This window comes from Poeciliopsis prolifica, unplaced genomic scaffold (genome assembly GCF_027474105.1).
Source record: "Poeciliopsis prolifica strain line A6 unplaced genomic scaffold, Auburn_PproV2 SCAFFOLD009, whole genome shotgun sequence".
NCBI lineage: Eukaryota > Metazoa > Chordata > Actinopteri > Cyprinodontiformes > Poeciliidae > Poeciliopsis > Poeciliopsis prolifica.
Genome location: NW_026562384.1, coordinates 5,617,374 through 5,644,139, shown reverse-complemented (window position 1 = coordinate 5,644,139; position 26,766 = coordinate 5,617,374). Strand labels below are relative to the sequence as shown.

Below are 26,766 nucleotides of genomic sequence, written 5' to 3'. Positions count from 1 at the left end.
AGAAGAGGAGAAAGAGGAGGAGGGAAGAAAGAGGGAAAAGAAGGCTGGAGGAAACCTTCCTCTTATGACACCATTGATTTTCCTTCAGAGGCTTGAGCCTGTCACTACTGAACACTTGGTTTCTCAGTCCTACACACATACACACACGCACACACACGCGTACGCACACAAACTCGGTGCCCTGACCTCCACGTGTGCCTGCTGGTCCATACTGGGTCTAATGACACCGGGGCCTCCCACAGATCAATACTAAGCTGTCACTCAGCTGGCAAGCATGCACATTCAGGCACACACACACACACACACACACCCGTGTAATGCGGGCACACACAAAAAACATTGGCGCAGATGCAGACATGCACCAATACACACACACACGCACACATGGTAGGTGGGTATGCGTTTGCACATTTGTGTATGCTGGAAGCGATGTTTTCTACAACCTCAGCAGATGCCCTCTTCCTCCCCCTCGTCTGACACTCACCCCACCCACTCATGCACACACACACACACACACACACACGCACTCACGCATACGCACGCACACGCTGGACCAAAGCCATATTCTCTCACACAACCAGCCGTTTTCTTGCCCTCCTGCCACCTCACACAGAAGAGTCCTGATTTCATTTTGATGAATGAGGAAGAAGGCCCTTGCACAAAGCGACTGGACCTTGTGATTGTAAATTATAAAGTGCCATCGATTCTACATAACCCGTCCACGCAGGCGTTCATGTAAATACACACACAAAGAACACACATGACTTCTCGATGCAGTGTCACAGGAAAGTGTTTGCTTTTGTCACTCTGGTGGAATGTATTCGAACGACACGTGACAGACGACACAAAAGAGCTGCAAAGTGGAGGGTGAACGGAATATCGTGTTACAATTTTTTAAAAGTATGAAATCTGAACAGTGTGGAGTGCATTTCTATGCAGCCCGTTTTTACTCTGACACGTCTATGTAGTGCAACTAAATACGTATGGAAGTCAGCTGGACCCCACCTGTGTGCAGCTTAGTTTCGGTGTAGTTGTGGCTAGTGTTGGAAACTCACCGTGTCGTTTATCAGTTATCATGAAAACATTTTTTATCATAAAAAATGTGATTTATCATCTTGATACATTTTGGTTAATGTTGATGCGGCGATTCTATGAAGGCCTCAGGAATTTGTTCGAGAAGATTAGTGAACGGAACGATGTTATAAAACAGTATCCTAAGCTTTGAACATCTCAAGGAGCATTTTGCAATCTCTTAAAAAGAAAAGCAGCTAGCAATCAGAACCCTAATCAGAGGAGTAGTGAAGAGGCCCCTGGCAACTTTGGAGAGCAACAGAGACCCGAAGCTCAGGTGGAAGAATCTCCTGAACCAGCATTGTTTAGTTATGTACCCTAATAATCTGGCCTTTATGAAATATTAGGAAGAAATTGAATGTTGTTGGAAGAAAGCCATTGAGCAAAATATGGCGCTGGGAGCATCATGCTGTGGAAACATTAAAACGTTCAAAGTTATGAAAACTTTGAAAGCCGCCGTCCCTCAGTAAGAGGAAGTGCTTCTTCCGTCCTCTCATCTTTTCCTACATCATTCACCGGCGTCTCTCCCTGCATCTCTTCTTCTTCTCCGTCTTCTCCCCCATCACCTCCTCCGGTCTCCCGACACTTGTACCCTCCTTCATATTCTCTCTCCTCCTCCTCAACAATCTCAAGCACCCATCCGCTTCTCTTCATGTGCCTCTCAAGTAGCCACTTAGAGAAACAGACGCGGCGCTCGAGCCAAACTCCTCTCCCCCCAACAGAGTTTGAGAGCTCTGACTGTCCGACGTGCGACTCCTCGACATCTCCAGGTCAGTGAACAAAAAATATATGTATATAAATAAATTGAAAAAATATTGCTTTCCTTTAATCTCTGGACAAACAAGATAATTACCTCTGACAAAAAAAAATAAAAAATCTGTTGCCTGTGAAAAAGCTCAGGCTGAAAAACATTTGTTTGTCTCTGTTAAATCACTAATTATAGCCCGGCACAACGCGGGGCAGATGCGGGGCTAATTCACCATTAGGCCGTTTGTTGTTTATTAAACTTTTATAATGTGATCACTCGGATAACGGCACAATTGTTTCCCTGGGCGTGTGTGATTATGGTGTTGTACCCCTCTGTCCCCTTGTAATGTCTCCCGTTGAGTATGAATGCTCCTGTATGCGTGTGTGTGTGTGTCTTGGAGCTCTCCGAGTAGTGTTTTCCATTTCTCATTAGAGTGGCACAGACTCCTGCTGCAGGGTCAATGGAGGAGGAGGGTGGGGAGAGGGTGTGTGGGAGATTTTGTGTGTATCCGTTTGAAGGGGAGTGGGGTGGTAATGAGCGCAGGAACATAATACAACGGCGTCCATTAATGCTCTGAGGCAGTGACATTAGGCATACTTAACTAATAGAGCCAGTCTCTGCAATTACCCACTGTTATCTCTGCAGCTTTAGAGGGGAACCGGCTTTAATAAATGTTTGTAGTAATGTGATAAATGCCAGGTTTGCTCATTTGTAATCTACACTGCGGGACAAGGGGAAGCGGTTTAGGTCTAATTGTTTTCCTCCGGATTCAAGGATGCACAGCCTCGCGCAAAAGCAGCCCTGGCCCTCTGACTTGGCAATGTTTTGTTGGGACACGACTGTGAATCTGGAACAGACTTCCAGAAAACTGCAAAGATGCTGAAACGCTGAGTTTGTTTAGTTGCCCCAAATCTCCACCTGTTTAGAGTTGATTCATATTAAATTGATATGTTTTACATCTATTTGCTTGATGATTTGTTTTAGGTGATGGCATTATTTTGTTAATATTAACAAAACATTATGTGTATTGCTTGTTTCATAATACCTTACTGTATTATGCTGACATGCACCATCCAAATAAACTTGACTTGGAATTTATTGGAATCTAAAACAACACTATATGAGACGAACTTTCAGTGCATCTCCAGCTTCAGCCTCGGTATCATATTTTTGCTTTTTTTTTTTTTTTTTTTTTTACAGATTTTGTTTTAGATTTGAAATATTTTTGGTTACATCTGTCTTTCCTTCAACTTTAACCAGATTTTGTATTCCTGATGAGGAAAAACATCCTGGCAGCATATTACTGGTAACACCATGTTTATAATGCCTTTTTCAAGGCATTATAAAAATGTAGGTAGCCGTTAGCGTTCTGCCACAAGGCGTTGTACACGTATGCAAGTCTGCTAATTTCTCATCATTTTGGTCCTTCCAGAATAACTCAGATCAAATTACACACATAAGGACTCCATTTCCAACTTTTTTTGAATTTCTAAAGGTAATTGGACCAGTTTTCGTTCCCTTCCACTTCAGAAACTTGCCTTACTTTTAATAATTCGTCTAAGCAATGTCCCTGAGGCTGAGCCAAGAGAATTTCTCCATAGATGGGGGGAAAAAGAAAAGTGTTTCCCTCCCAGGATGTATTTCTCCTGGTACCTCTCTATCTCTGACTCTCAGTGGGATACCATCAGAACTGTCAAGCAGAGAAAAGCGGTCCGCACCTGACGCCTGCCGTCACGCCTCCCTCTTCTCTCCGTCTTCCCTTTCATCGTGGGCCCACATCAGAGGCGGCGCCGTGATTGCGTGTGTAAACATCTTGTCATGCTAACATGGGCGCCATGACAGAAGAGAGATGCGCTTCATTAGCGGCCCGCTTGTAAAGTTTGTCTTTGCGTCTGAACGTGCCTTGGTGGGCTATATGTCTATTCGCGGGGGTGTGCAGAAGAGAGCGTACACTAAATTTACCAAGGTCAGCGCAGAGATGCATACGCATGGGTTCTTGGATTTTTGTACAAATTTGACACAGTTTAGGAAAGCCGCCCATGCTGGATCCACACACAAAGCGTCCCCACGCTCCTCTGACTGAAAGAAGAACTTAGAGGCTCGTTTTCTACAGAACAACTTCACACACCCTTCATTCTTTTGGCAGTAAATCTTCCCTGTTTGTGCAAAGACAATAACCAGAAGAAGAGGGGGGAGAGGTGCAGCGAAGCAGGGGGGGTGTAAAAAGAAGTTGCAGGGAGAGCTAGCAGCAGGGTTAATTGTTTTCCAGAGAAAGAAAATAAGGTTGCAAAGGTCTGCTCGTTTGAACTGAATGTCACCTCATGTAAATCGCGGCTCCGCCGCTGGAAGACGCCAATAACCGGGATCATTAGCGCGACTCCCTCTGTCGAGGAAGAGCTCGCTGCAGAGGAGGTAGCGTTCAAACACTGGGGAAGATTCCAAGTGTGATTAACCAGAAGAACCTCCAGAGTTAAATCTGGAGTTTCGAGTGGGAGGACCAAAGAGAAAACTAGACACAGACAGAAGGGCAGACAGAGAAGGAGACAAGAAGAAGCAGAAGAAGAAGAGGAAGAAAGAGACACATGGATGAGGAAGAAAATCAGAGACAAAAGACAGGGAAACGAGTGAACATTCCTCCCAGCGAGGTCAAGCCACTCGGTAAACAAACCAACAATGTTCGCGGCGCACACATACAGGGGGTGAAGCTGTGCAGAACAACAAAGTGTCTCAGTCGATTGCCTACGCCTTACTTTGTCTCCCCTCATGAGTTACATAAACACAAACAAAGGGCCTTTAAATTCAACGCTGACTTTTTGAAGTGTAACAGTGACATGTGCCTGGGTCTCATTTGTACATGCTGAATGAAAAGTAATGGGAATAAAAAAAATAATATAGCAGCAATGGAAGGATGTGTCATTCCTTTGATCAGACAATGCTGTTGACCATAATTGTCTGCGCGCCGACGTGTCCGCTTTACATTTAATTAACGCACAGATGCAGCCTTGAAGAAGTCTTTTTGTCTCCCTAACAGGACGGCTCAAATTAGTCGAGCTCAATGCCAGAAAACTCACACATGAGAGCAGATATGAGATGGGACTTTGAGACGTTGATGGTTTTCAGAATAGCTCATAAGCGTATTCTTTTCATGTTTTCAAATAAAAAGGTAAATCATCCTGAAAAACATTTAAAAAAAAGGTACACATAAAGGGATGGTTTAGATGTTGGGCAGCAAGTTGCTTTGTTGCCTTTCAGCAAAAATGTCCTGGGTTCGAATCCCTGCCTGGGGTCTCCCTCTGCACAGAGTTTCTCCCTGTGCATGCACTGGTTCTCTCCAAGGTTATCCAGCTCCCCAAAACATGATCTCTCCAAATTGTTCTTAGGTAAGGGGTGTGTGTGTGTGTGTGTGTGTACGTGTGTGTGTGTGTGTGTGTTTGCGTGTGTGGGGTGTGTGTGTGTGTGTGTGTGTGTGTGTGTGTGTGTGTGTTTGTGTGTGTGTGGGTGTGTGTGGTGTGTGGGTGTGTGTGTGTGTGTGTGTGTGTGTGTGATCATGGTTGTTTATTCTGTGTGTCTCTGTGTTGCTCTGATCAAAGTAATGCATAAAATAATGAGTGTTCTGTGTTCAGCAGCATCTGAGATACAACTTTTGTTGCAACACCTTTGAGTCTTTTTGGGAATGCCTTCACCAGCTTGTTCACTGTTTGAAAAATTGCTAAATTCCAGTGAGACTGAGTGAAGAATGTCAGAGGACATTCTCCACAAAGTTTGAGTTTTATATTATGTTATCCTCTAAACAAAACTATGCTTGGAGTGCTGCTTTGACTCATGTTTGATAAATCCCTGATTCTTCTGCGGCAGCCATTGAGAGGTGCCTGAATGCTTGTGGTGTGAACACTTTTGCAAGGCCGTGTAAACACCAGAACTTTGTTGCACAATCCCTCCGCCACTATCACAGCACACATCTCTCCCTCCCTGGCTCCTCCAGGCTTTCCTTTCATTGTGACATGTGAAACTGAGAGCGCCGCTCACAGTGCCTGGCCCGAGCGATCCATTCTTCCTGGACAGATTTATGGAAAACAATCAACAGAGCGTGCATCTCGCTCAAACCCAGCGGGTCACAAGCGCTCATCCTGGACACCTGGACTCACATCCTGGGCCACAAAGCTGAGGCGGCGGGACAGAAAAAACGGGGCAGTCCTGGAAACTGGCTGGTGAGGAAGTGAGACGCAGCAGGCTGGGGAAGGGAGGAGGGGAGCTGGCATAAAGCATACGGTCTGTGTTCTCACTTAGCAGAAATAATCAGTAAACAATGAATCATCGCTGAGGGCTGACATCGGGACGCAGCTCGGTGTCACACAGTCTCAGCCTGCTATGAAGGGAAAGGGCCTGAGTATCCTTCTCCGAGAGGGGCTGGGGTGTCTATTCAATTAAGAGCAGCAACACAAGCAGTCATGTAGCACATTGGCTGTGAGAGAGCACTTAGTGGGCCGTGTGCTAGACTGTCCACACACATCCGAGCACTTAGACAACAAAGCCTTGCATCCTGTGCTTTCGCACACGCACATTCACGCAAGCAGTCCTGCACGTCTGAATGTATACCATCACACGGCACGCTCACTCCCTTCACGCCTCATTTAAAAAGCAAATTGAGCACATCTTCTGGGGCGAGCCACGGACTAAATCCTGGAAAACGTTACGCTCTCCTCGCTCGCCGTACCACATGCCGTCGCACACGAGGCCTTTTCACACAGTAAATATATCTCCATTTTGTTCCAAGCTCCCATTGTTCATCTATGTCCCAAGCCTGTAATCTCCAACACTAAAAAAAAAGTCCTAAATAGCTCTCTGAGAGGTAGAACACTAGTCATTTTGGTCAGCTCTGGCAAGCCTAACCCCGTCATTCTGGGGGGGGGGACAAACACCAACACAAAGGCAGCGGGAAGAGCAAAGGCGAGAAGCCGGGTCACTGTAGTGCAACGCAGACAGCTTGAAAGTTTTTCACTTGTTGTCACTTTACAACCACAGACTTTAATGTCTTTTGTTGGCATTTACTGGCAAAAATCCAACACATTAGATCTGTGCAATATGTAGCACATTCATTGTTTTCCCAAACTACATGACATCACAAAGAATTGTTTGGTATTTGTGTAAATATAATGCGTTCAATCTCTCTATGTGTTATAAAAAAAACTGCAACGAAACAGTTTAATTGCCAAAACAGCAGCTTCATCCAGAACATTTTCAATAAAACCATGTTGCTGCAATGGGAAGAATTAATTAGATTTTTTTTACACTACCAGCTCAGACTACTCACTATTTGAGGTCAACATTTGCGATGAAACTCAAGACATTAATAATATTGCTTTGCTAATGTCTTCCTTCTTTGGTTATATAAACTCATAGCAACAATCGTTGACATCTGCCCAGGTGTTTTCAGCAAGGTAGACCATTATAAATCTTTGTCTACCCCTCTGGTACCCTTAAATGAAAATTCAGTTGAACCATAGTCTACTTGTGTGTAGTTTCACTTCAGTGTAAACACGGCTTTTCTACGATCCGACAGGTAAGACATAAAGTATTGAAGAAGCTTACAAATAGGTTTTGAACCATTTAAGAACTCTTCAGTCCATCAGCTCGTAACAGATCAAGGAGTGCATTACAATGTACATCTGGTTTTTACAGTGGTGAGGAATCAGCCACCAGGCAATAGCTAAAATCTGAGAGTACTCCTCCAAAAACGCTGCCTACACCTTAACATGCATTAAACTCGCAGAGGAACTATCTTAGCACTACCACAGAAGCTTATATCTACAGTCTTCCTTATCTTCCCTTCTGGGGGAACGATCAATCAGCGCTAAGATTGATTGAATGGAGCTCATGGATTGGGTGCTTTACAGATCCTAGCCAACAGAATGTCAAATAGCATTTGAAATAATTTGGATTTCTGTTCAACCCAAAAATCTGAGGATGCTGAACCACAAGAAGGTGAGGATCGACTACAGTCTGAGAAGCAAAAAACTCACGACAGCCCTGGAGGAGTTGAGGAGAACAACGGCTCAGATGGGAGAATTTGTTAACAAATTACTCCCACCTGTTTTACCTGTCTGAATAAAACCTCCTTGCCTCGCCTTCGGTCTGTGAAGAACGAATCAGCAAAGATGTTGAAAAGAAATCTAACAGAAGAGCGGACACAACTCTTCTTCTAGCCTCCTTCCACTGACCTCCTGTGAACTTCCTTTAAGACAATCCACAACCAGGATCCTAAATACATTCTGGACCTTTTTGAATCTTCTCTTCATCTTCTACTCTGAGGGCTTTGAGCCAGATGTTGTCGATTGAACCTCTCTCCTAAAAACCCTTGAGGGCCATGCTTTCCAGGCATTGGCTCCGAGGATTTGGGACCCTCTCCAACTCTAGGCTGCACAGACTCGAAAATGTTTTCAAGAAACAACTAAAAATTGTTTTATTCACACAGGCTTAGGCTTAATCTGTACCTCGTTTTATTGCTCTGCCTTCGTGGAGCATTTTGTGATGTACAATGCTATAGAAATGCATTTTTACTTTGCCACACCAATCCTGTTTAGAATCTCACCAAGGCATTTTTGGAGACACGGTAAACATGTGGATTGCTATGTGTGGCTGGAAGCCATCGCTGCACATCACCCTGAGCTCACCTGCGTCCTACAGTGGGGATGCTTTTCTTCAGTCGGGACAGGGAAGCTGTTCAGAATTGATGGGAATATGGACAGAGCTAAATACGGAGCAAATCCCTGAAGAAAAAAACCTAATACAGGCAACAAAATATTTGAAACCGGGGCTGAGGTTTGCTTTCCACCAGAACAACAATCCTAACGTGTAATGATCAGAATCTAAACATATCCATGTGTGTGAAAGGTCCACTGCATGGTTGAGAAACTGTGGCAAGAGCTGAAGTTAATGTTTATAGATGCTCCGACTCGAATGGAGCTGTGGTTTAAAGAGGAATGGGAAAATAATTCCTTCTCTCAAATCAAACTGCTTTGCAAGACAAAGCAGTTTTGCGGAGCAAATGCAGCTAAGATGTTGGCATTTACGGTTAATAAAGAAAATGTCCACTTGTCAAAAAAAAACCCAGAAAAACGAAGAAGTTTTCACTGCTACCACATTTGTAAATTATGTTTTATATGCCCTAATAAACTGCCATTTCCCTGTATTCAGCTGGAAAGAATTAACTTAACCACCTATAAAGTATGAACTAACTCTGCTTACTTTATTGGGTCAACAAAAACTTAAGCATTAATTTAAAAAGAAAAAAAAAAATATTTCCAGAACCTAGCTTGCCACAGAGCACAGACTGTTTCGGTTAATTTAATGTACTGGAATAGAAAAGAAACAATAAAACACAACCCAGGTACATGCTCTGGAAATTATAGGTTATTCTTTGTGGCGTGTTTAGCAAATAAAAGAAAACTAGATGCTTGGGGTGAGAAGGCTGAAGGTCCAGATGAGAAGAAGGGGGTAAAAAAAAAAAGGAAAAAAAAAAGCTGTGCTGTTTTGGAGGCTCCTCGACCTCCAAACTCACTGCTGTCAATCAGCACAGCCGTCCATCCCCCTGGGACCCGCTTTCCTCCAGCGCTGTTTGGGGGTGGGGGCAGCCGGGTGGGTAAGGGAACCATCGCAAGGGGAGGAAAAAAAGAAGAACACAACCAAACAGATGCAGAAAGCTGCGGGTCAATGTGCATCTGCACGTGTGTTTGTGTGTGTTCGCGCACAACATTTTTGCACGACATGTGCTATATTTTTTGCTGCTCTTGTGTGTGTGTTAGTGTGCGTGTGAGAGAGAGAGAGCGAGAGAGAGAGAGGCAAATTTGCGAGGCAACTATAGCACCTGAGGGAGGGGAGTTCTGCCTGCATATCGATGAGCCAGCAGCTCTCCCTCCTTGCCCCTGAGCCCTGCACAAACATCACAACCAGCTCAGGGCCAGTCCTTTTCAAAGCCTCCCATAACATCTAATGCATCCGCGCCCCCCGACTTCCCACAACCTCTTGCATGAAGAAAAATATGGAAAAAAATTTAGCACACCAACAGCGATGCAAACATCTTCCTAAGAGAGGCGAAGGCTTATGGCGCTTTCGAAGGAAACCCAGATAAAAGAAAATAAAACAAGTTAAAAAAAGGAAACAGACTGCAACAACGTGGTGTCAACCCGGGATAGTCATGTCACTGTTTCAAGCGTCCTTTCGTCCTGGTGGGAAATGTCAAAGCTTCTGATAGGTGGTCAGAGACAGCATGTCAAAAAAAAGAAGAAAAGTGGAGCAGAGCATGAAACAAAACAGGAACGGGACAGAAAATAACGAAGACTCTGGTATTCACATGTCGCCAGCTGCGGTCCGAAGAATGTAGGACGGCTCCTCTCACAGTGTGTGCTCACCTTCTCGGTATTACAGTCCTGAAAATGAAACTAAACTAAAGGGACGGATGGTGCTGCCAGTAAACCGCATTAGCATCAAATGCAAATGAGAAGGGGGCTAATGGCTGGACAGGTGCAGACTGGGCCTCTAAATGACACACACACATGCGTTTGCGGACTTATGTGCATACACACATGCTTACAGACTCTTGCGTGTGCACACACACACGCACGCACGCAGACAAGATGGATGAATTAAACATGGGTGGGCTCTGCTTGGGGGGCTAGAAGTGCTGACATAAAGTCAATGACATACATTATTCACTACTGCGCGTTAGCCAGCTAAGGCAACACATGACCTCTCACCCCAGGAAGTGCATCCAAACAAAACAACCAAAACAATAAAAAGCGGGTTCCCCAAAGGAGAGATTCTGGGACAAATTGGGAGCACGGTGCTGTGGAAAATGTTCGAAACTCAGCAAAATTTCGAGACACGTCGGGTGCTGATCTGAAAGGCGAGCCAAAACCCGGGTCGCGAGTGCAAAACTTCCCACCGCGAAGCTGAGAGCAAGCCTGCCTCGCAGGCTCGGAGAACAGGAAACAGTCGGCCATGACATCATCCTCCACGGGAGGAGCACTTCCTGCCCGACATTCTTCACTCAAGACGACCGCGAGCACACACACTCATCGGGAAATGGCCTCTGTCAGCACACAAATATGGATATCCAAGTGCAGACACACGCATGTGAGGAAATGGGCAACATTAACAGACGGGCCGGGGGAGTGTGCTGAACCCAAACACATACACGCTCAGAAACAGCAATAAACGCTGTCTGGGTTGACCCCTTTTCGCCGGAGACGGGCAGCCCACTGGGCTAATCAGTGAATCCTTATCTTTGGTCACAGAGTTTGTCCACACCCCCTTGCCTCTGCCTGGGGGACACCCTGCAGAAGGCCAGTGGGTGCTGGGTGAGCAGGAAAGGGCCACAGGACACAGGTGGTGGGAGCCAGGAGAGGACACATGGTGCTGGAGGGAGAGAAATAACCTCAAAGAGAGGATGTTCGACAGATTTGAGAAGCTTTTCATTAGCTTACAGACAGTGGCTTGTCGTTCCCACTTTGAGATCTGTGCTGTTTTTTTTAAGTGTGTATTCAAAATTTTAATAAGGCTGTGCAATTCACCCACTGATTAAAAACTGTATTTTGTCAAACATGTATTTCTGGTATTATCTGAGTCCACGTTCCTCATATGTTTCACTCAGTCTTCTGGTTCTGGTCTACTCTTAACACCCAGATTTAGAACCAAACACCGAGAAGCAGCATTCAGCTTCTGTTCTCCTCTAATCTGGATCAAACTTCCAGAGGACAGCAAAACAGCTGAAACGCTAAAATCCCAGCTCCTTAGAGCTGCCTTTGATTAGTAGTCGTACTGTTTTATAACTGGTGACTGTATCATGGTTTTACGGTGTAAAGCATTTTGTTTGCTGAAATGTTCTATATGTATTAACTTGATTTTATTCCGTGGAAGCGGCTGTTTCCAGGGGATGGGATTGTGCTGCACACAGGATAATGCTATCGTAACCTGGAGTCAATCAACAAATCCTTTAGACTTTAAAGGGGCAATCTTCAAATATACGTTCAATGCAATGCTAAACTGCTCAGTTGAAAACATTTAATGATGAAAAATGACCGATGGTGACTGAAACTGTTGACAAAGATAAGCTTTGTGAGTTTGCGTTGAGCACCACAAACTTAAATGAATGCATCTGATCTTTGCACTGATGTAAAATTAAATCTCAAGGCAGGATCATGAAACGGCAGCGCACATTTAGCACACGCTTTGCAGAGAGACGGAGCCGGTTGTGCATGAGCTGGCAGGGAAATGTGTTTGCGATTTGAGGCCCATCCAGGCACATGATGGACTGATCATAGCAAGTGCCTGCATATGATTAGCCCCCACACTAACCAGGAGTGATGGAGAGGAGAGGAAACGGAGGTTTGAGGGGTTAAGGACTCCCCTCATAATATCCTGCCACCGTTAGAGGCTGCAGCCGACCACACATGCATCCCTGGGGGACGAGACGCACGGCAGCATCTCACCTTTCAGCTGCTTCCCTTGACCGGTGTCAAGAGCGGACACGGTGTGTCAGCTGGAAGTCTACCTGAATTTCCAAGAGCTTGCCACCTCTCTGGTTGGATTTATAAGGGATGGCGCGAGTTGTCTTCTTCGTCTTCTTTTTTTTTTACGGTGCTGATTATAGACGTATGGTTCAAGAAAACTTCAGAAAGGTCAACCAGAACTGCTTGTCTCTGAAGTTCACTGAAGGCACACAAGTGTAACAGCACATTTGGTAAAGATTTGTGGTTTACTTTATATTTCAAAGAAAGCAATCTTATCTTAAGAAACATTTGTTTTTGATATAATCACCAGTCATGTTATTGACAACCCTGCTGAACAAAACTATTCCCAGTATGATTGTATGGTGTTTTCTACAATATTTCACAACATTGCAGCATGCGAATAGATGGAGCTCTATTTTTCTTATATTGACCAGAGTCCTGGCTCTTCTCTTATGCTCACTTTGACTGGTTTTTCATAGGATTTTTGATCTGGGGACAAGAAAGAGAAAATTGATTGCGTTTGGTGAACTGTGTCTGATTCATTTACAGTTTTTTGCCAAGGGCAGATTTTTTATTGAAAATGTCCTGGAATTTCAAAGAGTTTACGCTATGCTCTCTCACAACAAGGTTCCCAGGCCCTTTGCGGGACAAAAAAACAGGCCCACAGCATCACACCTCCTCCACTATCCCTGATCATTGTTTCACACCAAGCGCGCACAGTCTTCATTCTGACGAAAACAAATCAAACTGATGTCCAGGTAAAGTGTTTCAAAATCTACTTTTATATCTTTTGATATAAAAGGTATATAATTCCTCCAAAAGTTACCGGTTGCTACATAACTATGGAGATGCAAAGATGCCTGTTTTTCCAAAGTACTCCAAAAATGAGCCTTTACTATATCCTCCTTATTGTCTGCGCTGAAAATATAAATTTGAGTCCCTGTTCAGGACGGTGTCACATCATATTGATACCACACAGAAACACCAACCTATATTACTGATTAGAGGTTCCTGGAAACGTCTGTTACATTTTTCTAAAGGTTTTCTAAGGGATTCTAGTAACCGGTGATTAAAAAAAAAAAAAAAAGCTATTTCATAACTTGGCAGACTCAAGCAAAAGATTAGATTTTTGAAAGCTTTTCAATGTGGGATCCATTAAACATTTTTTTTCAAGGTGTTTCGCTCATCTTTTCGAACAGATGTGCCTGCTGCTCGCAGTTCCAGCAAAACACTACAAACGCACAAGTGTTTCCCGCAAAGCACACAGTAAACAGATACACTTTTCCTATGAAAGCTTAAAGCCCAAACAAAACTGTCTTTTTCATCAGGAGGAGAGATTCTCCTGGCGAGCATGTACAGTACCCAGAGCGACGTGGATTCCACACAGCACCACATTTGTTCTCCTAACAATCAAATAAGTTTCTCATTAGCTGACTTTATTTTTCCTCGTTCCCGCGGTTTTGCTGCAGTGGCCTGTTTCTCCCGACTTAACGAGAGGGAGCTAATTAGGCAATCACACCCATTACTCTTCCAGAAGAGTTAGAGCTAGCCCAGCTAATTAGGGCTGTAAAATCTAATCATCTCTGCGAAACAGCAGAGGGCTAACGAGCCCTTATTTAACGAACTAAATAACTTCAAGGGTGGAGAAGGGCTGCTGATGGTATTTCTTTATGAATTTGAAGGAGGGGAGCTCATGGTAATTGAGTCAGTAGTTTCAGCCTCGCAGTTGTTTGTTTGTTTATGAATCCTTGATTATTACAATTGCCAAGAATGTATTGGTGCTAAATGAGCAAACGAATCATTCCCCGAACCCCCGTTCCTTCACGCTTAATCCCCTTCAGTCTCTGCTTTTTTAAAAAAATTATTATTAAAAAATAAATAAATTAAAAACTGGCGCCCTCTCCAAGAGCTCTGCACTCACCTGACCTATTTTTCCTGTCCAGAAAGAAGAGTGCTCGCTGGAGAGGAAAGCTGAGATATTGCTGTTGTTTTGCCTCCCCTTGTTCTAATTTGTTGTTCGTTAACGCTGCCCTCACACCTGAGCCATCGGGCGCCAGGGGAATACCGCCACAACACATGCTCGGTGTGGCTAAGCCGTTTCTCGGCTTGCCGCTCAGAAGTTGAGTCGGGGTGAACGGAAAAAACGACAACGTGAAGGGAGAGGAAAACACAGAGAGTGAAGCGAGGAAAAAATCAAAAAGTATTCTCACGGAGAAAAGTGAAAAACAAACAAACAAAAAAAAGAAATACAAAAATAAATGACAAGAGAGTGATGGGCGAGGCGTGTATGTCTGGGGCCACGTGGCGGGGTGCAGCTGTCTCAGGGAGCGCTGAGGTGAGGCCTTCCGCTTCAACGGAGCAGAACGAGGGTGGCGTTCACACGCACACGCAAACACACGCGTGTACACACGCAAACAACGTGCGAAACTTGTGCACAAACACATATGCTCACGCAGGTAAAGAGTAGCTTCTGACGGAGCGGCAGCGAGAACAAGACAGCTGCGCTCATCAGATAGCACAGGTCACTGCCTCATTAACACTCGCAAAAAAAAGAAAAAGACAAACACACTCAAACGTGACAAATTCAAATCAGACAGAAAGTAGACACTCAGACTTGTTGCAGCTCACAGGACAGGGACGCCGTACCGTGATTCTTTTTGGAGTGATTTCAGATCAGTCCTGAAGGGACTCAGACCTCTATTATACATATCTTTCCTGCTATCTTTATTTAACACATCCATATTTGTTCTGCATGGAGGCTAACGCCAGAGCAGCTCACATGAACCGCTTAAGATGAAAATAAAGTTAAATCTACTCCAAACTCCAGGACATCGACGCAGTTCACAGGAGCGTTTTTTTGTTGTTTGTTTGTTTTTGGTGAGGTATAAAACTGCTAACTGTTGTGACTTGATCACTGGACGGTTATTTACTCTTCAAATGGAGCTCGGAGGCCTGTAATCATAAATGTAAGGAGAACAGAATAAGTGTTTCCTGCGGCGTCAACAGGCTCATTAATTTGACATGCTATGATGCTCTTGATCCGACTTTCTCTTCAATGACAAAACAAGTAAAGACAGATTTAAAAGAAAAGCAAAAATATTTACACTTCTATGAAATGGCTCCATTTACTGGAAGAACTTTCTCTCTATGTGCTTCACATACTATTACTATACATGGGGGAAAAGGTGGATTGTTTCATTCAGGAAGATAATTTGTGACCCAGACTGTAATTCTGGTCAGAGTGAATTTATGATAGACATAAAGCAGCACGGAAAATAATCATAGCAAATGTGTGAATGCTAATTCACAGACTTTGACACAGACTTTTAGGTAAAAACAGTTATATTCTGGTCTTATTAAGAGTTTCACATAGGAAGTTGCGCTGCCTCCTTCCATCTCCTACAACAAAAAATGAGCAGCTCGTCTCTAAATATTCAATGAAAACACATCCGAATGCACCACTGTGATGTTTTAGAAATGTTTAAGGTTGTTTCATTGTCTTAAAGATAACTATGAAACAGCTGTCATCTTCAGCTTTGACGCTCAAGTTAACCTCTACATTTACGGTGGCCGAGATTAATTTTTCCACTCTCTATATTTGACTTATGTTTTCGACAGTTTAGGAAAATAACTACTGAAAGAATGTGTCAGGAGTCGAAATACTTTAGAGCACAGAGATAAGAAAAAGAAAAAAAAATCTCTTTGAATGTTTGAAAAGAATTCAAACTCGTATTAAATGCCCCCAATAGTGAGTCTGAAGTTCTCCCAGTGTGTGTCCATTAACTGTGTGATATAAAACATAAACTGTGTAAAGACAAAAGTATTATAACTGTTTCAGAGAACACATTTTATGGATTTAAACACTGACTTACTTTTATATAAGGCAGTTCATCTAACTGGAAGTGCTTTTACATGTTTTGTTCTTTCCACCGCTCACTCTGCCTCCAACTTCTAGTTCCTGTGTAAATGAGTATCAGCTTCTGTGCAAATAACAGTCTGATGCAAGCATCACTAAAGCTTAAAAGTTTACGAGTGCTGCGATGTTTTTGACATTGCTGTGATTGCTGTTAGCCTTAGCCTCAAGCTAATCTGTAGATGCCAAGAGTTGTTTACTGAAGGTAACATATTGACTGCCTGTAACTTTCTTACGCAATCTAATTTCATAAGACCTGAGCTATCCCTTCTAATCTTCATGCATGAACTCCAAATAAACACCTTACATTGAAAGCACACAAGTTCTCTGCACACACACACACACTTCCAGCAGAGGCTGGACAGTAAATCTGCAGGGCTTTTCTTTTTCCTGACTGGCTTTAAATCACACAAGCCGCAGCATCGCTCAGAGCTAGTTTATGGCAGAAGGAGAAAGGCACACACTTAAGGCTAGTTTGTGTGTGTGTGTGTGTGTGTCTGATTGTCAAAACGCAGCTGAAGATTTCCGGCCAACAGACGCGCTCTCGCATTCACCCCCAGACTGGAGCTGTAACCCAAACTGCTCATCACTTAAGTCACCAGCACAACCACACAAACACTGTTTGACCACGCTTGAAGCCGAGCTCCACTGCTGCGTGATAGCTCCTGCACTTCATCCACTCGGAGCCCTGGAATATAATTTACAGCTGCTTCACACTTTTTTTTTTTTTTCGCCTGCACAAAAACAAACAACAACCTGTGGCCTCCGCTTTATGAGGCTTGCGAGGTTTACGTTCTCACAGAAGAAAACACACATCAAAAGCTGCTCGAATCTCGATTCCTGTGCTCTTTTTGGAACATGTTCTCCAGCCTGTGGATTTTTCCTCCCATGGCTCTTTTGCCGTCGCGGGCCGCAGTGTTGTGTCACCAGGTTTGCTTACCTGTCGATGATGACGGGGTCTGATGGGGTTTCGTTCCTGTTGCCGCAACTCTTCTTATCACAGCACCGACTGCAGGTGAGGGGCAACAGAACAACAGAGAGGGCAGATCAGGGAGAGGGGGGGAGTTAGTCAGTAAGATATAAACAACAGAGAGAACAAAAAAAATAATAATAGACACAACTCTAAGGGGAGATGGGAAGACATTTGTGGGCACAGGAAAGAGAAAATGGGGAGTAAGAGGGCGTGAGACTGCTTTTGGGGGAGTTCAAAAAAGGAGATGAGATGTGGATTTCGCGGTAAGACCAGGGCTCGTTGTGTGGATCAGCGGAGTGATTTTTGGCGAAGTTTAGGGGGAGTGAGCTGCAGTTGGGCTAGATACAAACTTGAATTAGCCTCCAGGGCTCAGGTTAGCTCCATTTCTGTCAGACATCACACAACCAGGCATCTTATGTTCTCTATTTTTCCTCGGCTCTCGTCGCCCTCCCTCTATCCCGCCCCTCTCTTTCTCTCTCTCATTTTGTGCTCTTTCTCTCTCCCTCAGAAGTGGGTCACAGAGTGGTCCCACTGGACCTGGGGAGCAGTGCATGCTGGGTAAAAAGGGGGCTGCATACTGATGTGACGAGTCCTCTCAGAATCATTTGACTGCAGCACAGTGTAACAGTGTAACGTCAAACCCCCCACCCCATCCCTGAAAGAAAAAGTATCACCACGTCTACCTTTATTCCTCTGTGTCTGAGTGTCTGCATGTCTGTGTCTACCTGCGCCTAACTACATGTGTGCTTCCACTCGGAGGAGTGTGTGGGAGGAGATGGAGGAAGACAACTGAGAGGCTGACCCTCCCCCCCCTCCACACCTCGCTCCCCCTTCCATGCTTTCTCCAGTCCCTCAGGACCACAGGCTTGGAGAGCCAGATCAGATTTCTGATCTCCACTGTTTCCTGCAGCATATGAAAACAAGTGGTCCAAATTGCCTCGTGGAAGCCGCTACACGCTCCGCCACCAGACGCTCCCTCTTCCGGGCCGGACGCTCGTTTTGGGGCTTTTTGCGTGACGCTTTTCAATCGGCGGCGCTCACCACTTTTCGAGCGTGAATGCACAGCGGCAGAATCTGAGTCTGCACATATCTCGGTGTCAGGACGAGGCAAACTGCCGAGTGTTACGCGGGGGCCCGAGGAGGATGGGTTTGAGTAATGAGCTTTTCCTTGTCCTAATTAGCTGAACATGAGAGGGATCCACACACATGCATGCACGCGCAAAACAGAAATAGGCCAGGGCCCAGCTCTCTCCAACCCACTTTGAGGCAAATGATAAGATTTCTATCATAATTTAGCCATGTGCTTTGTGTCATCTTTTTTTTTTTTCTCTCTCAGTTGTGAGGCGATGCCAGTAAAGAGCTCGGTTTCAGTTTGGCTTACCTGCACATGATCTCGTGGGTTAACAGGACCCGGCACATTTCTGGATTTTTATCCTGACCCTCGTAGACAATCGCCTAAAGGAGAGAAGAGGAACAATTACAAAATAAAAAAATTGCAGTTCCTACTTTTGTGGATATTGGATGCAAGATCCGCATAGCTCATTATTTGTTTATCAATCAGTTGCATTGATTAATATCTGTGGACAAATCTAAGGGCATCTTTGCCGAGATGCGTAAAAACCCCTAAAATGAATTATTCTTTTTATTGCAGTAGCACAATCTCACACTGAAAGATTTTGAGAAATCCAGCCTTTGAATTGGACGTGTTTATTAAATAAGATAACAAATCATGATCTTAGCAGAATTATCAGTGGCAATTAAACAATTCCTTTGAAATAAATTTACAATATTTATAAATGGTTATTTGTACATCCCAATGATACATTGAAATTGAAATATTAAATAATCTTTCAGTTTTGCCACGTCTGACCTGACGTCACTCAGAACCACGAGCCTGTGAAAATGGGATGACTTGGTATGTCGACAACTATACAAGAGCAATCCTTAGTCCTACCATCACAAATATAAATGGAAGCTGCAAATGTAACTGGAAATGTGTGATTTGGTCAAAGACGTTTCGTCTTGGAGAGTTTGGCATTAAAAGAAGGATAAGCAAGTAGAAAAGCCCCAAATGCGCACTGTTACAAGCGATTATACTGTAATGTGGTGGATGTGTTTCTTGTTAGCCTTTTTAGAGGGCATTCGATTATGAAACATTTAAAATACGAGTGCATTTTAAGTAAGAATCTGTTGACTTGTGTCAAAAAGACCCAAAAAAAAAAAAACTGAAAATGGGTCATTATTGATTATTTCGGCAAGTTGAATGATCCAGGACATTCGGCCAGATCAACACAGAAATGCTTCACCAGACACAAAATCAGACGTCTTTCATGACCGTCTCAGAACCCAGACCTACATGATCTAGAAAATTTGTGAAGAGAGAACAAGTCAAAGATCTTCTCTCTCTGCATGTGTGAGAGGAGGAAATTTGGGACTGTCCTACTGGGAAAACTGTGTTCAGAAAAGCGTCATGAGCAGATGCACCACTAATGACACGATTATTGTTTCAGGTTAAGATGCTAATTTTTCTATTTTAAGTGTGAGATTATGTTACTGTAGTAGAATATTAATATACATTTTGTCTTTACGAGGGTTTCCAATGGCCATGTAGGTATATTTATATTGGAAGCCAAATGTGCGATTGAATAGTTTTCCCTTTATTAATGTATTATTGTTATTCTATCAGTGTCGGTTCCCTGCTTCCCTCCATGCGTTTCCATTTCCTCCCATGTTATCTCTTTTTCTTTGAAAGTTTCACATCTTGTCTGCCTCCTTTCTTGAACCAGATGCATTCCATCTCAGCTTTAATTTAATAAAGCAACTATGGAAGAAAATATCCCTTTCTCTTCCTCTTTGTAGAGCAAATAGGTCATTCACACTGTAAGGCGACCGGACCAACCATAATCTTTGTCTAAACAGCAAAGACAGAATGTGATAAAAAAAAAAGAAACGATCATTGTGAATTCATGAGTTTTTTTTTTTTTGCATGCTGATGAAAAGTCAACCAGGACTTCAAGCCAAATAAAAAACAGAGGGATGTGTGTGTCTTTCATTTTGGTAGAAATGTTTGTCTATCTGGCAAACGCATGTGTCGTGGGAATCCAGTCCTCCCGAACAGGAACGCTGTGTTCCGACAGAGACGGTAAGAGGGAAAATTGTTTGTATGCACACGTACGCGTGTGTGTGTGTGCGCGTGTGCTTGTGTGTGTGCTGCCGATGTGTTGGTACTTGCACGTATGTGTGTTTGCAGTGTACAGTGAGCAGTTGGACTGCCAGACTGGAGTATAGTGCACCATCTGGTCCATGCAGAACGCCGTCCAAAAATCTAGTCTGGTTACCCCACCAACCCCACTCAACATGCTCTCTAGGGCTTGATCACCCCTACGACTACCCCCCCCCCACACCCACCAATGCACACACACACACACACACACCAGGGCTGATAAACATGCATGCACACACATCATCTCCTCCTACTCTTTTCATTCTAAGACAAACTCTCTTCGAGCCTAATGGCACTAGAGGCGGAATTGGCAAAACAAAAGACCTGATATGAAAACAGTGTTGAGGGGGCTTTACTTTACTCCTCGCCGTCTAATTCAGCCCCACGAAGAATTCCCTCAGAGTGCGCCAGCTAACATGTGAACCATTCTGGTTTTTTTTTGTTTTGTGTGTGTGTGTGTGTGATTGCATTGGCCGCAACAACACACTCCAGGATAGTTTGTTCTGTTTCACATTGAGGAAATGAGGGTCAAGGTCCTCAAAGAGTGAGCTGGCATGCATCACTGTCTCTCTCCAACACTGACACACAACCATGCCTGCGCCTCGCACAGATATTCACGCACGCACACGCGCATGCACACACATTTATATACATAAACCACCTCCTAAAAAATAAGCACATGCACACCATCCTCGCCTGCAGGCTGTTGTGGAGAGGAGTGTGAGGACACATGTCCTCTACTTTTTCTGGGCCTCTGTAAATGTGTTCCACAGGTAAGACAGGTCGTTTATCAAGCCGGCTGGGCTGTACTGAAGTTAAGGGTCTCAGACACAGGTTTTGCAGCAAGGCAGGGCAAGTGTGTGTGTTTGCGTGTGTGTGTGTGTGTGTGTTTGTGTGTGTGTGTGTGTTTGTGTGTGTGGGTGTGTGCGTGTGTGTGTGTGGGCAGGGGGAGGTAAACATCCAGATCAGCAGGACATATAGAATAGATTTTGTTTATATTGTTGTTGTTTTTTTTTTTTTTTTGCTTTTTTCTTTTTTTTTTTATCTTTCTTTCCTAAAGCCTGACGCAGGATTTCCTTCCTACCTGTTTCGTCATGGAGTCAATGAGCCGAACATATAAGTCCTGCTCTGTCCGGATTCCTTCAGAGAGAAAGAGAGAGAAAAGATTTAAATGGGGAAAAGTTAGACCCATTCAGACATAGTCATTCTGTTTCCTTTGCTCTTTCAAAAAAACAAAACAAAACAAAAAAACACTCCCAACTGATGTTCATAACTTTCAGTTCGAGTTTCAGAACAGCGAGTTTGGCTGAAGCCAAACGGTTAATTTTCTAAATACAATACAAAATAACCGTAGCAGAAAAGTTATAATCAAAATTATTTGGGGTTGTCTATTTTTTAAATAATTTCTTTACCCCTGCTTGTTATTTTATTACAGCAACACAACATAATTAATAGAGAGCACGTTTTTATTTGAGTTAAATAGATGAACAATTAGGAAGCAATATATTTATTAATGAAGGTAAATAAATAAAAGTCTTACCACACAAAACATACAAATGTAAATAAAACATTTATTGTCAATGTTTCACGAGTTTGTGTTTTGATTTTCTTACTTCTCTCTCTCTCTCTGTCTTTCAATATCTATATCTATATCTATATATATATATATATATATATATATATATATATATATATATATATATATATATATATCTATATATATATATATATATATATATATATATATAATATATATATATATATATATATATATATATATATATATATAGATACAACAAACAAAAAAAAAAAAAACCCTCACCGTTACTGTAGAGGAGCTGAAGCCTATAATGAATGCCATTGTTGGTCTTTTCCCCCGTCGTTTCCTATAAAAACAGAAGCGAACACAGAGAGAGGCGGTCAGAGCAAAACCCTCTCCTCCTCCTCCTCTTCCTCCTCCTCCTCCTCCTCTTCCTCCTGGGACCCTTACAGCAGGAGCACCGCCTGATATTATTTTTAGATTTAAAAAAAAATGGCGAGGCTCAAATTCTGATCAGAATCAAATCAGTTCGTTTCCCCAAAAAACAAACACTGACAAGATTTGGAAAAACAACAACAACAACAAAACTAAACATATAATTAAATAAATAAACGGGTTTAGCATAGGATTTTTGGCGGAAAGTTAATAATGCATGCAGATTTGTTTGTTTATATAACATAAAAAATAAAACAGCTCGATTCTTTTGTTGTTTTGTGTTTTGAATAAAAGAAAAAATATATTTAGATATAACTTTTATAAAAGCTCCAAAGTGTGATCTGTCTTTCTTTCTTTTTCTTTTTTCTTTCTTTCTTTCTTTCTTTCTTTCTTTCTTTCTTTCTTTCTTTCTTTTTCTTTCCTTCTTCCTTTTCAAAATGTGCTTGAATCAGAATTTACATTATTCTCTATTCTCCATGGGCCGCGGCGTAACCGTAAAGTCACTCTAAACGAGCAGGAGATTTGGACCTTATTAATAACATAAATACACTAATAATACCTGCTAATTAATAATAATAATAATAATAATAATAATAATAATAATAATAATAATAATAATAATAATAATAATAATAACATATTGTGTGATCGGGGTGAAACCCGTAGCAGACGCACCAATTAAAAACTAATTGTGATGATTTACTGATTAAACACTGAAGTTTGGAAAACGCTTCAGGCTGTAAGAGGAAAACAAACAAACAAAAAAATGAATCCACAAGAAGCGGAAACTGAGCACCAACCTGGACAATAAATAAATAAATAAATAAATAAATAAATAAATAAATACAACGATGAATTGCTTCAAATTTTATCAAACCACAATCAGCTGCAATAACAGATCTGTGGCGCTCTCGTGAGCCACAACTTAAAAATCCCAACAGGGAAACCTTCAATGGAGAAATGACCCCTGCTGTGTGACTTTGTTCACGCACGTCTGGTAATTTATCACTTTGACTAAACAGCTTTATTTACAGCGTGTCAGGAATCCGTGGCTCAGACGCGCGCGCGTCCTTCCTTGTTCCGCTCGGTTCATTTCCTCAGCGCTCCGTCCGTTATCAATTATGTTTCAATCAAGCTCTTTTTTTTTTAATGAGTGGGAGAATTTAAAAAAAAATCTGAACTCACCTTTTCTTTCTCCACGAAGTCGACAAATGTGGTCCGCTCTATTTCCACCGGCTGACCCTGTCTGTCGTACAGAGCCAGGACGAAGTGGAAGAAGTTGGACTTGCGGAGGTTGGAGGGCGGCTGCTTCTCGAAGTGCGCCCGAGCGAGACCCACTCCGCTGCGGACACAAGCAAAATAAGCAAAAATAAAAATAACACAAAGCTACACGGACGAGAGAGAAAAGTAATGCGTCCAATAAAAGTACAACAACAACAACAACAACAAAAAAACATTCAAAAGAAAATCATCACGCTAACTGATTCACTTGCTTGCCCCCGTGTCTGTATCCAAACTTCCAGTTATTAGGTGACGAGTGCACAATTTAGTTTAATCAGTTCATTAAAATCGAACAATTCAATTGAGATGTTAAATTTGAATGCAAGCAAAAAAAAAAAAAAAAAAGAGAGAGGAAAAAAATTGTTAAATACACCGAGTGCTATGATTGTCTTAATTTGGACAAGACAGATGTGGGCCTGTTGCAAATAAGCGCGAGAAACTTCGAGGCTTTGATTGAGAACAAACAAAAATATAGTATTCTCGCGATGCGTGCAAACTTAGAAAAACCCGCGAGGAAAGCTGCTGCATCTCAACGCAAAAATAAATAAGTAAATAAGTAAATCACTGCGAACTGAGAAGCCACAGCTGACTTCTTCTTTCTTTCTTTCTTTCTTTCTTTCTTTCTTTCTTTCTTTCTTTCTTTCTTTCTTTCTTTCTTTCTTTCTTTCTTACTTTCTTTCTTTCTTTCTTTCTTTCTTACTTTCTTCCTTTTTTGATTACACTAAAAACTTTGGGACCAAAGCCGCATTTAAACGCCTCGCGTCGGAAAGTCTGTCAAACAGTTCTGAAATGCGTCTGAAACAAGTTGGATCCGAGGTAGAAAAAAAATAAACAAAAAAACAACAAAAAAAAAAAAAAAAAAAAAAAAAAAACTTGAGATGCCAGCGGGACCTGAGGGTATCCCACCACTGCGTCCTCTGGGGACGCGTTCTGCCCCCAAGTGAATCCGCCGCTCCGTCTTTAAACGCCGCGTATCACAACGCGCTTTTCTCTCCACCCGCCGTGGTGCCAGCGCGACGGAACGCGGCGCGGCGCCTCGTCCGCCTCGGGCTCACCTCTGGGCGGCTGTGTTGGCGTCCAGCACTCCGGCGCCCTGCATCCATGTCCGAACCGCGTTCATCCCGGCCACCATGGGCTCCTCTTTCATACTACTCCCACTCCTCTGGATGCTCTCGTGGATGCCAAACATCAAAACGCACCTTCTCGCTCTCTCTCTCTTTCTCGCGCTCTCTCTCTCTCTCTTTGTCGCTCTCTCTCTCCCCTCTGTCTCTATCCTCCTTTTCCCTCTCTTCTCTGCCTCCCCTCCTCGCCTCTCGGCGTCTCCCTTTGATAGCGCTGTCACAGGAGCAAAGTGGCGTGGGTCTGTTCCACTCGGTGTTTAGAGGCGCGCGTTCCACTCAAAGTAAACAAAAGACGCGACATGTGGGGAAGAAAAAAGGGGAGCTGTCAGCATCCAGGGTTAGCTGCTCCTCATGTCGGGGAAGAACGGGAGGCAGCAGCTGTGAAGAGGAGCGACGTGAGAGCGATGAAAGGGGGGAAGCGCAGGATGAGAGTGCGCGCTGAGCCGGCGACGGTCCCCCCCTCCCAGCCGCCTCTCCTCCTCGGATCAAGGTACAGCTGATAAAAACAAAAACAAAGCAAACAAAAAAAAAGGAGGAAGAAACAAGCAAAAAGTGTCAGTTTTTGCAACAGACAGGCCAAAGATGAACGATGAAACAAGGTTTCTCTCTCTTTGCTCCGTCGCTTTCAAAGCAAAAGTCCTCCTTCCGGCTCAGATGGATAAAACGGAAGATTAGTGCAATTAAGGAGGCAGTCCTGGGTATATCCGCCGCTCGGCTGCGCCCGCTCCTGCCGGGGTGATTTTTGCGCTCTTTTCGCTTCCCCTGAGGAATCACTTCGGACCATCTCTGGGATGCCAGACAGGAGAAACTATAGTAAGGCGAAGGAGGCGTGGTCTCTGGGAACGCCTCTCTCCCTCCCGAGCTCCAGCAAATGACACGGACAATCAGCTGTCCACCAACCCGACCGGAGCGCGCCCTGTCCCCGCCTCGCTCCGGCGCGACGTCCCGCCCCAGCCACTTAAATCTCGACGCCGTCCGCGCACGCCCCTCCCGCGGCTAGTGCGTGCGCCTTGGCGGGTGCGCATGCATGCGGTGTTTTTGAGTGCACCTCTGCGCTTTGCAATTAATGTGGCTGTTCACGACAAAAATCAAACGCCAACTCGCGGGGAGGACATCAATTTACTCCCTGCAGCTCCCACGCTGAGTCTGAAGCAAGGAGAAGACCCGGGGAGCTTGTTGGAACATCTTTTTTCTGCCGCGATTTCACTTCAGCTCACATAGGGATAGACAAAAGATAATAATAATTGGACAGATGTTTAACTGAGTATTAGAAAAAAAAAGTAATTAAAAAAAAGTCCCCTCTCTCGTTGTTTTCTACGGAGAGGGAAGCGCATGCGTTAACGAGAGACTTGCGCCCAGATTCAGTGGCGGGTTACACCAGATCAGAGCAGGACGAGAAGCTGACATCATGCATGCTTGTTCTTTGCGAAAAAACCAGAAACATTTCAAACTCAGTGTTGGATTTTGCCACTAGAGCTTCAGCAAGCTGTGCTGAGCAGTCCAAGTTGTCAACTCTGGCAGATTAGGGAGCTTAAGAGAGTTTCCGTCGTGCCAAACGCTGCGCACAGTTTAGTTGTTTTCTCCCTTCGGTTGGTTTGAAATGAGCTCTTACTAGATGCACTTCAATTCTTGAGGGACTGCATGCTATAAATCCAGAATAAATACGAGGATTACCCGCTAAACTGTGCTAGGCCGTGTTCAAAAAATAAGTGCTGAACAAAATCCCCACCCCCCCAAAAAATAACTATATTTGCATGCTCATAGAAGCGTAAAACTAGTGGTTGACATCTTTTTTTTCCCTCCACAGTAAAAATCAGATTGCAGACAGAGTGTGTTCTCTGTCGTCATTTCTCGCTGTTGCACTGTAAAAATGATTTTTCTTATTATTAAAATTTTAATTAATTATTAAAAATTTTGCTTGTAAATGTAATTCTGAATAATGGTTGAAACTTT

The 26,766-nt window shown here is 43.5% G+C and overlaps 1 protein-coding gene across 5 annotated transcripts in view; it reads right to left on the bottom strand.

Moving 5' to 3' along the window:
• The window catches only part of ebf1a (EBF transcription factor 1a), a 74,735-nt gene extending 48,252 nt beyond the window's left edge, over positions 1–26,483 (bottom strand). For all 5 annotated transcript variants that reach the window (XM_055034254.1, XM_055034255.1, XM_055034256.1 and 2 more), the window contains exons 1-6: positions 24,748–26,483; positions 23,597–23,753; positions 22,259–22,322; positions 21,521–21,576; positions 18,595–18,668; positions 17,181–17,249 (exon numbers count right to left, since the gene is read on the bottom strand). In XM_055034254.1, coding sequence (XP_054890229.1) covers positions 17,181–17,249; positions 18,595–18,668; positions 21,521–21,576; positions 22,259–22,322; positions 23,597–23,753; positions 24,748–24,881 — 554 coding nt within the window. In that variant the 5' untranslated portion in view covers positions 24,882–26,483. The remainder of the gene's footprint in view (positions 1–17,180; positions 17,250–18,594; positions 18,669–21,520; positions 21,577–22,258; positions 22,323–23,596; positions 23,754–24,747) is intronic.
• Between the last annotated feature and the right edge of the window lie 283 nt (positions 26,484–26,766).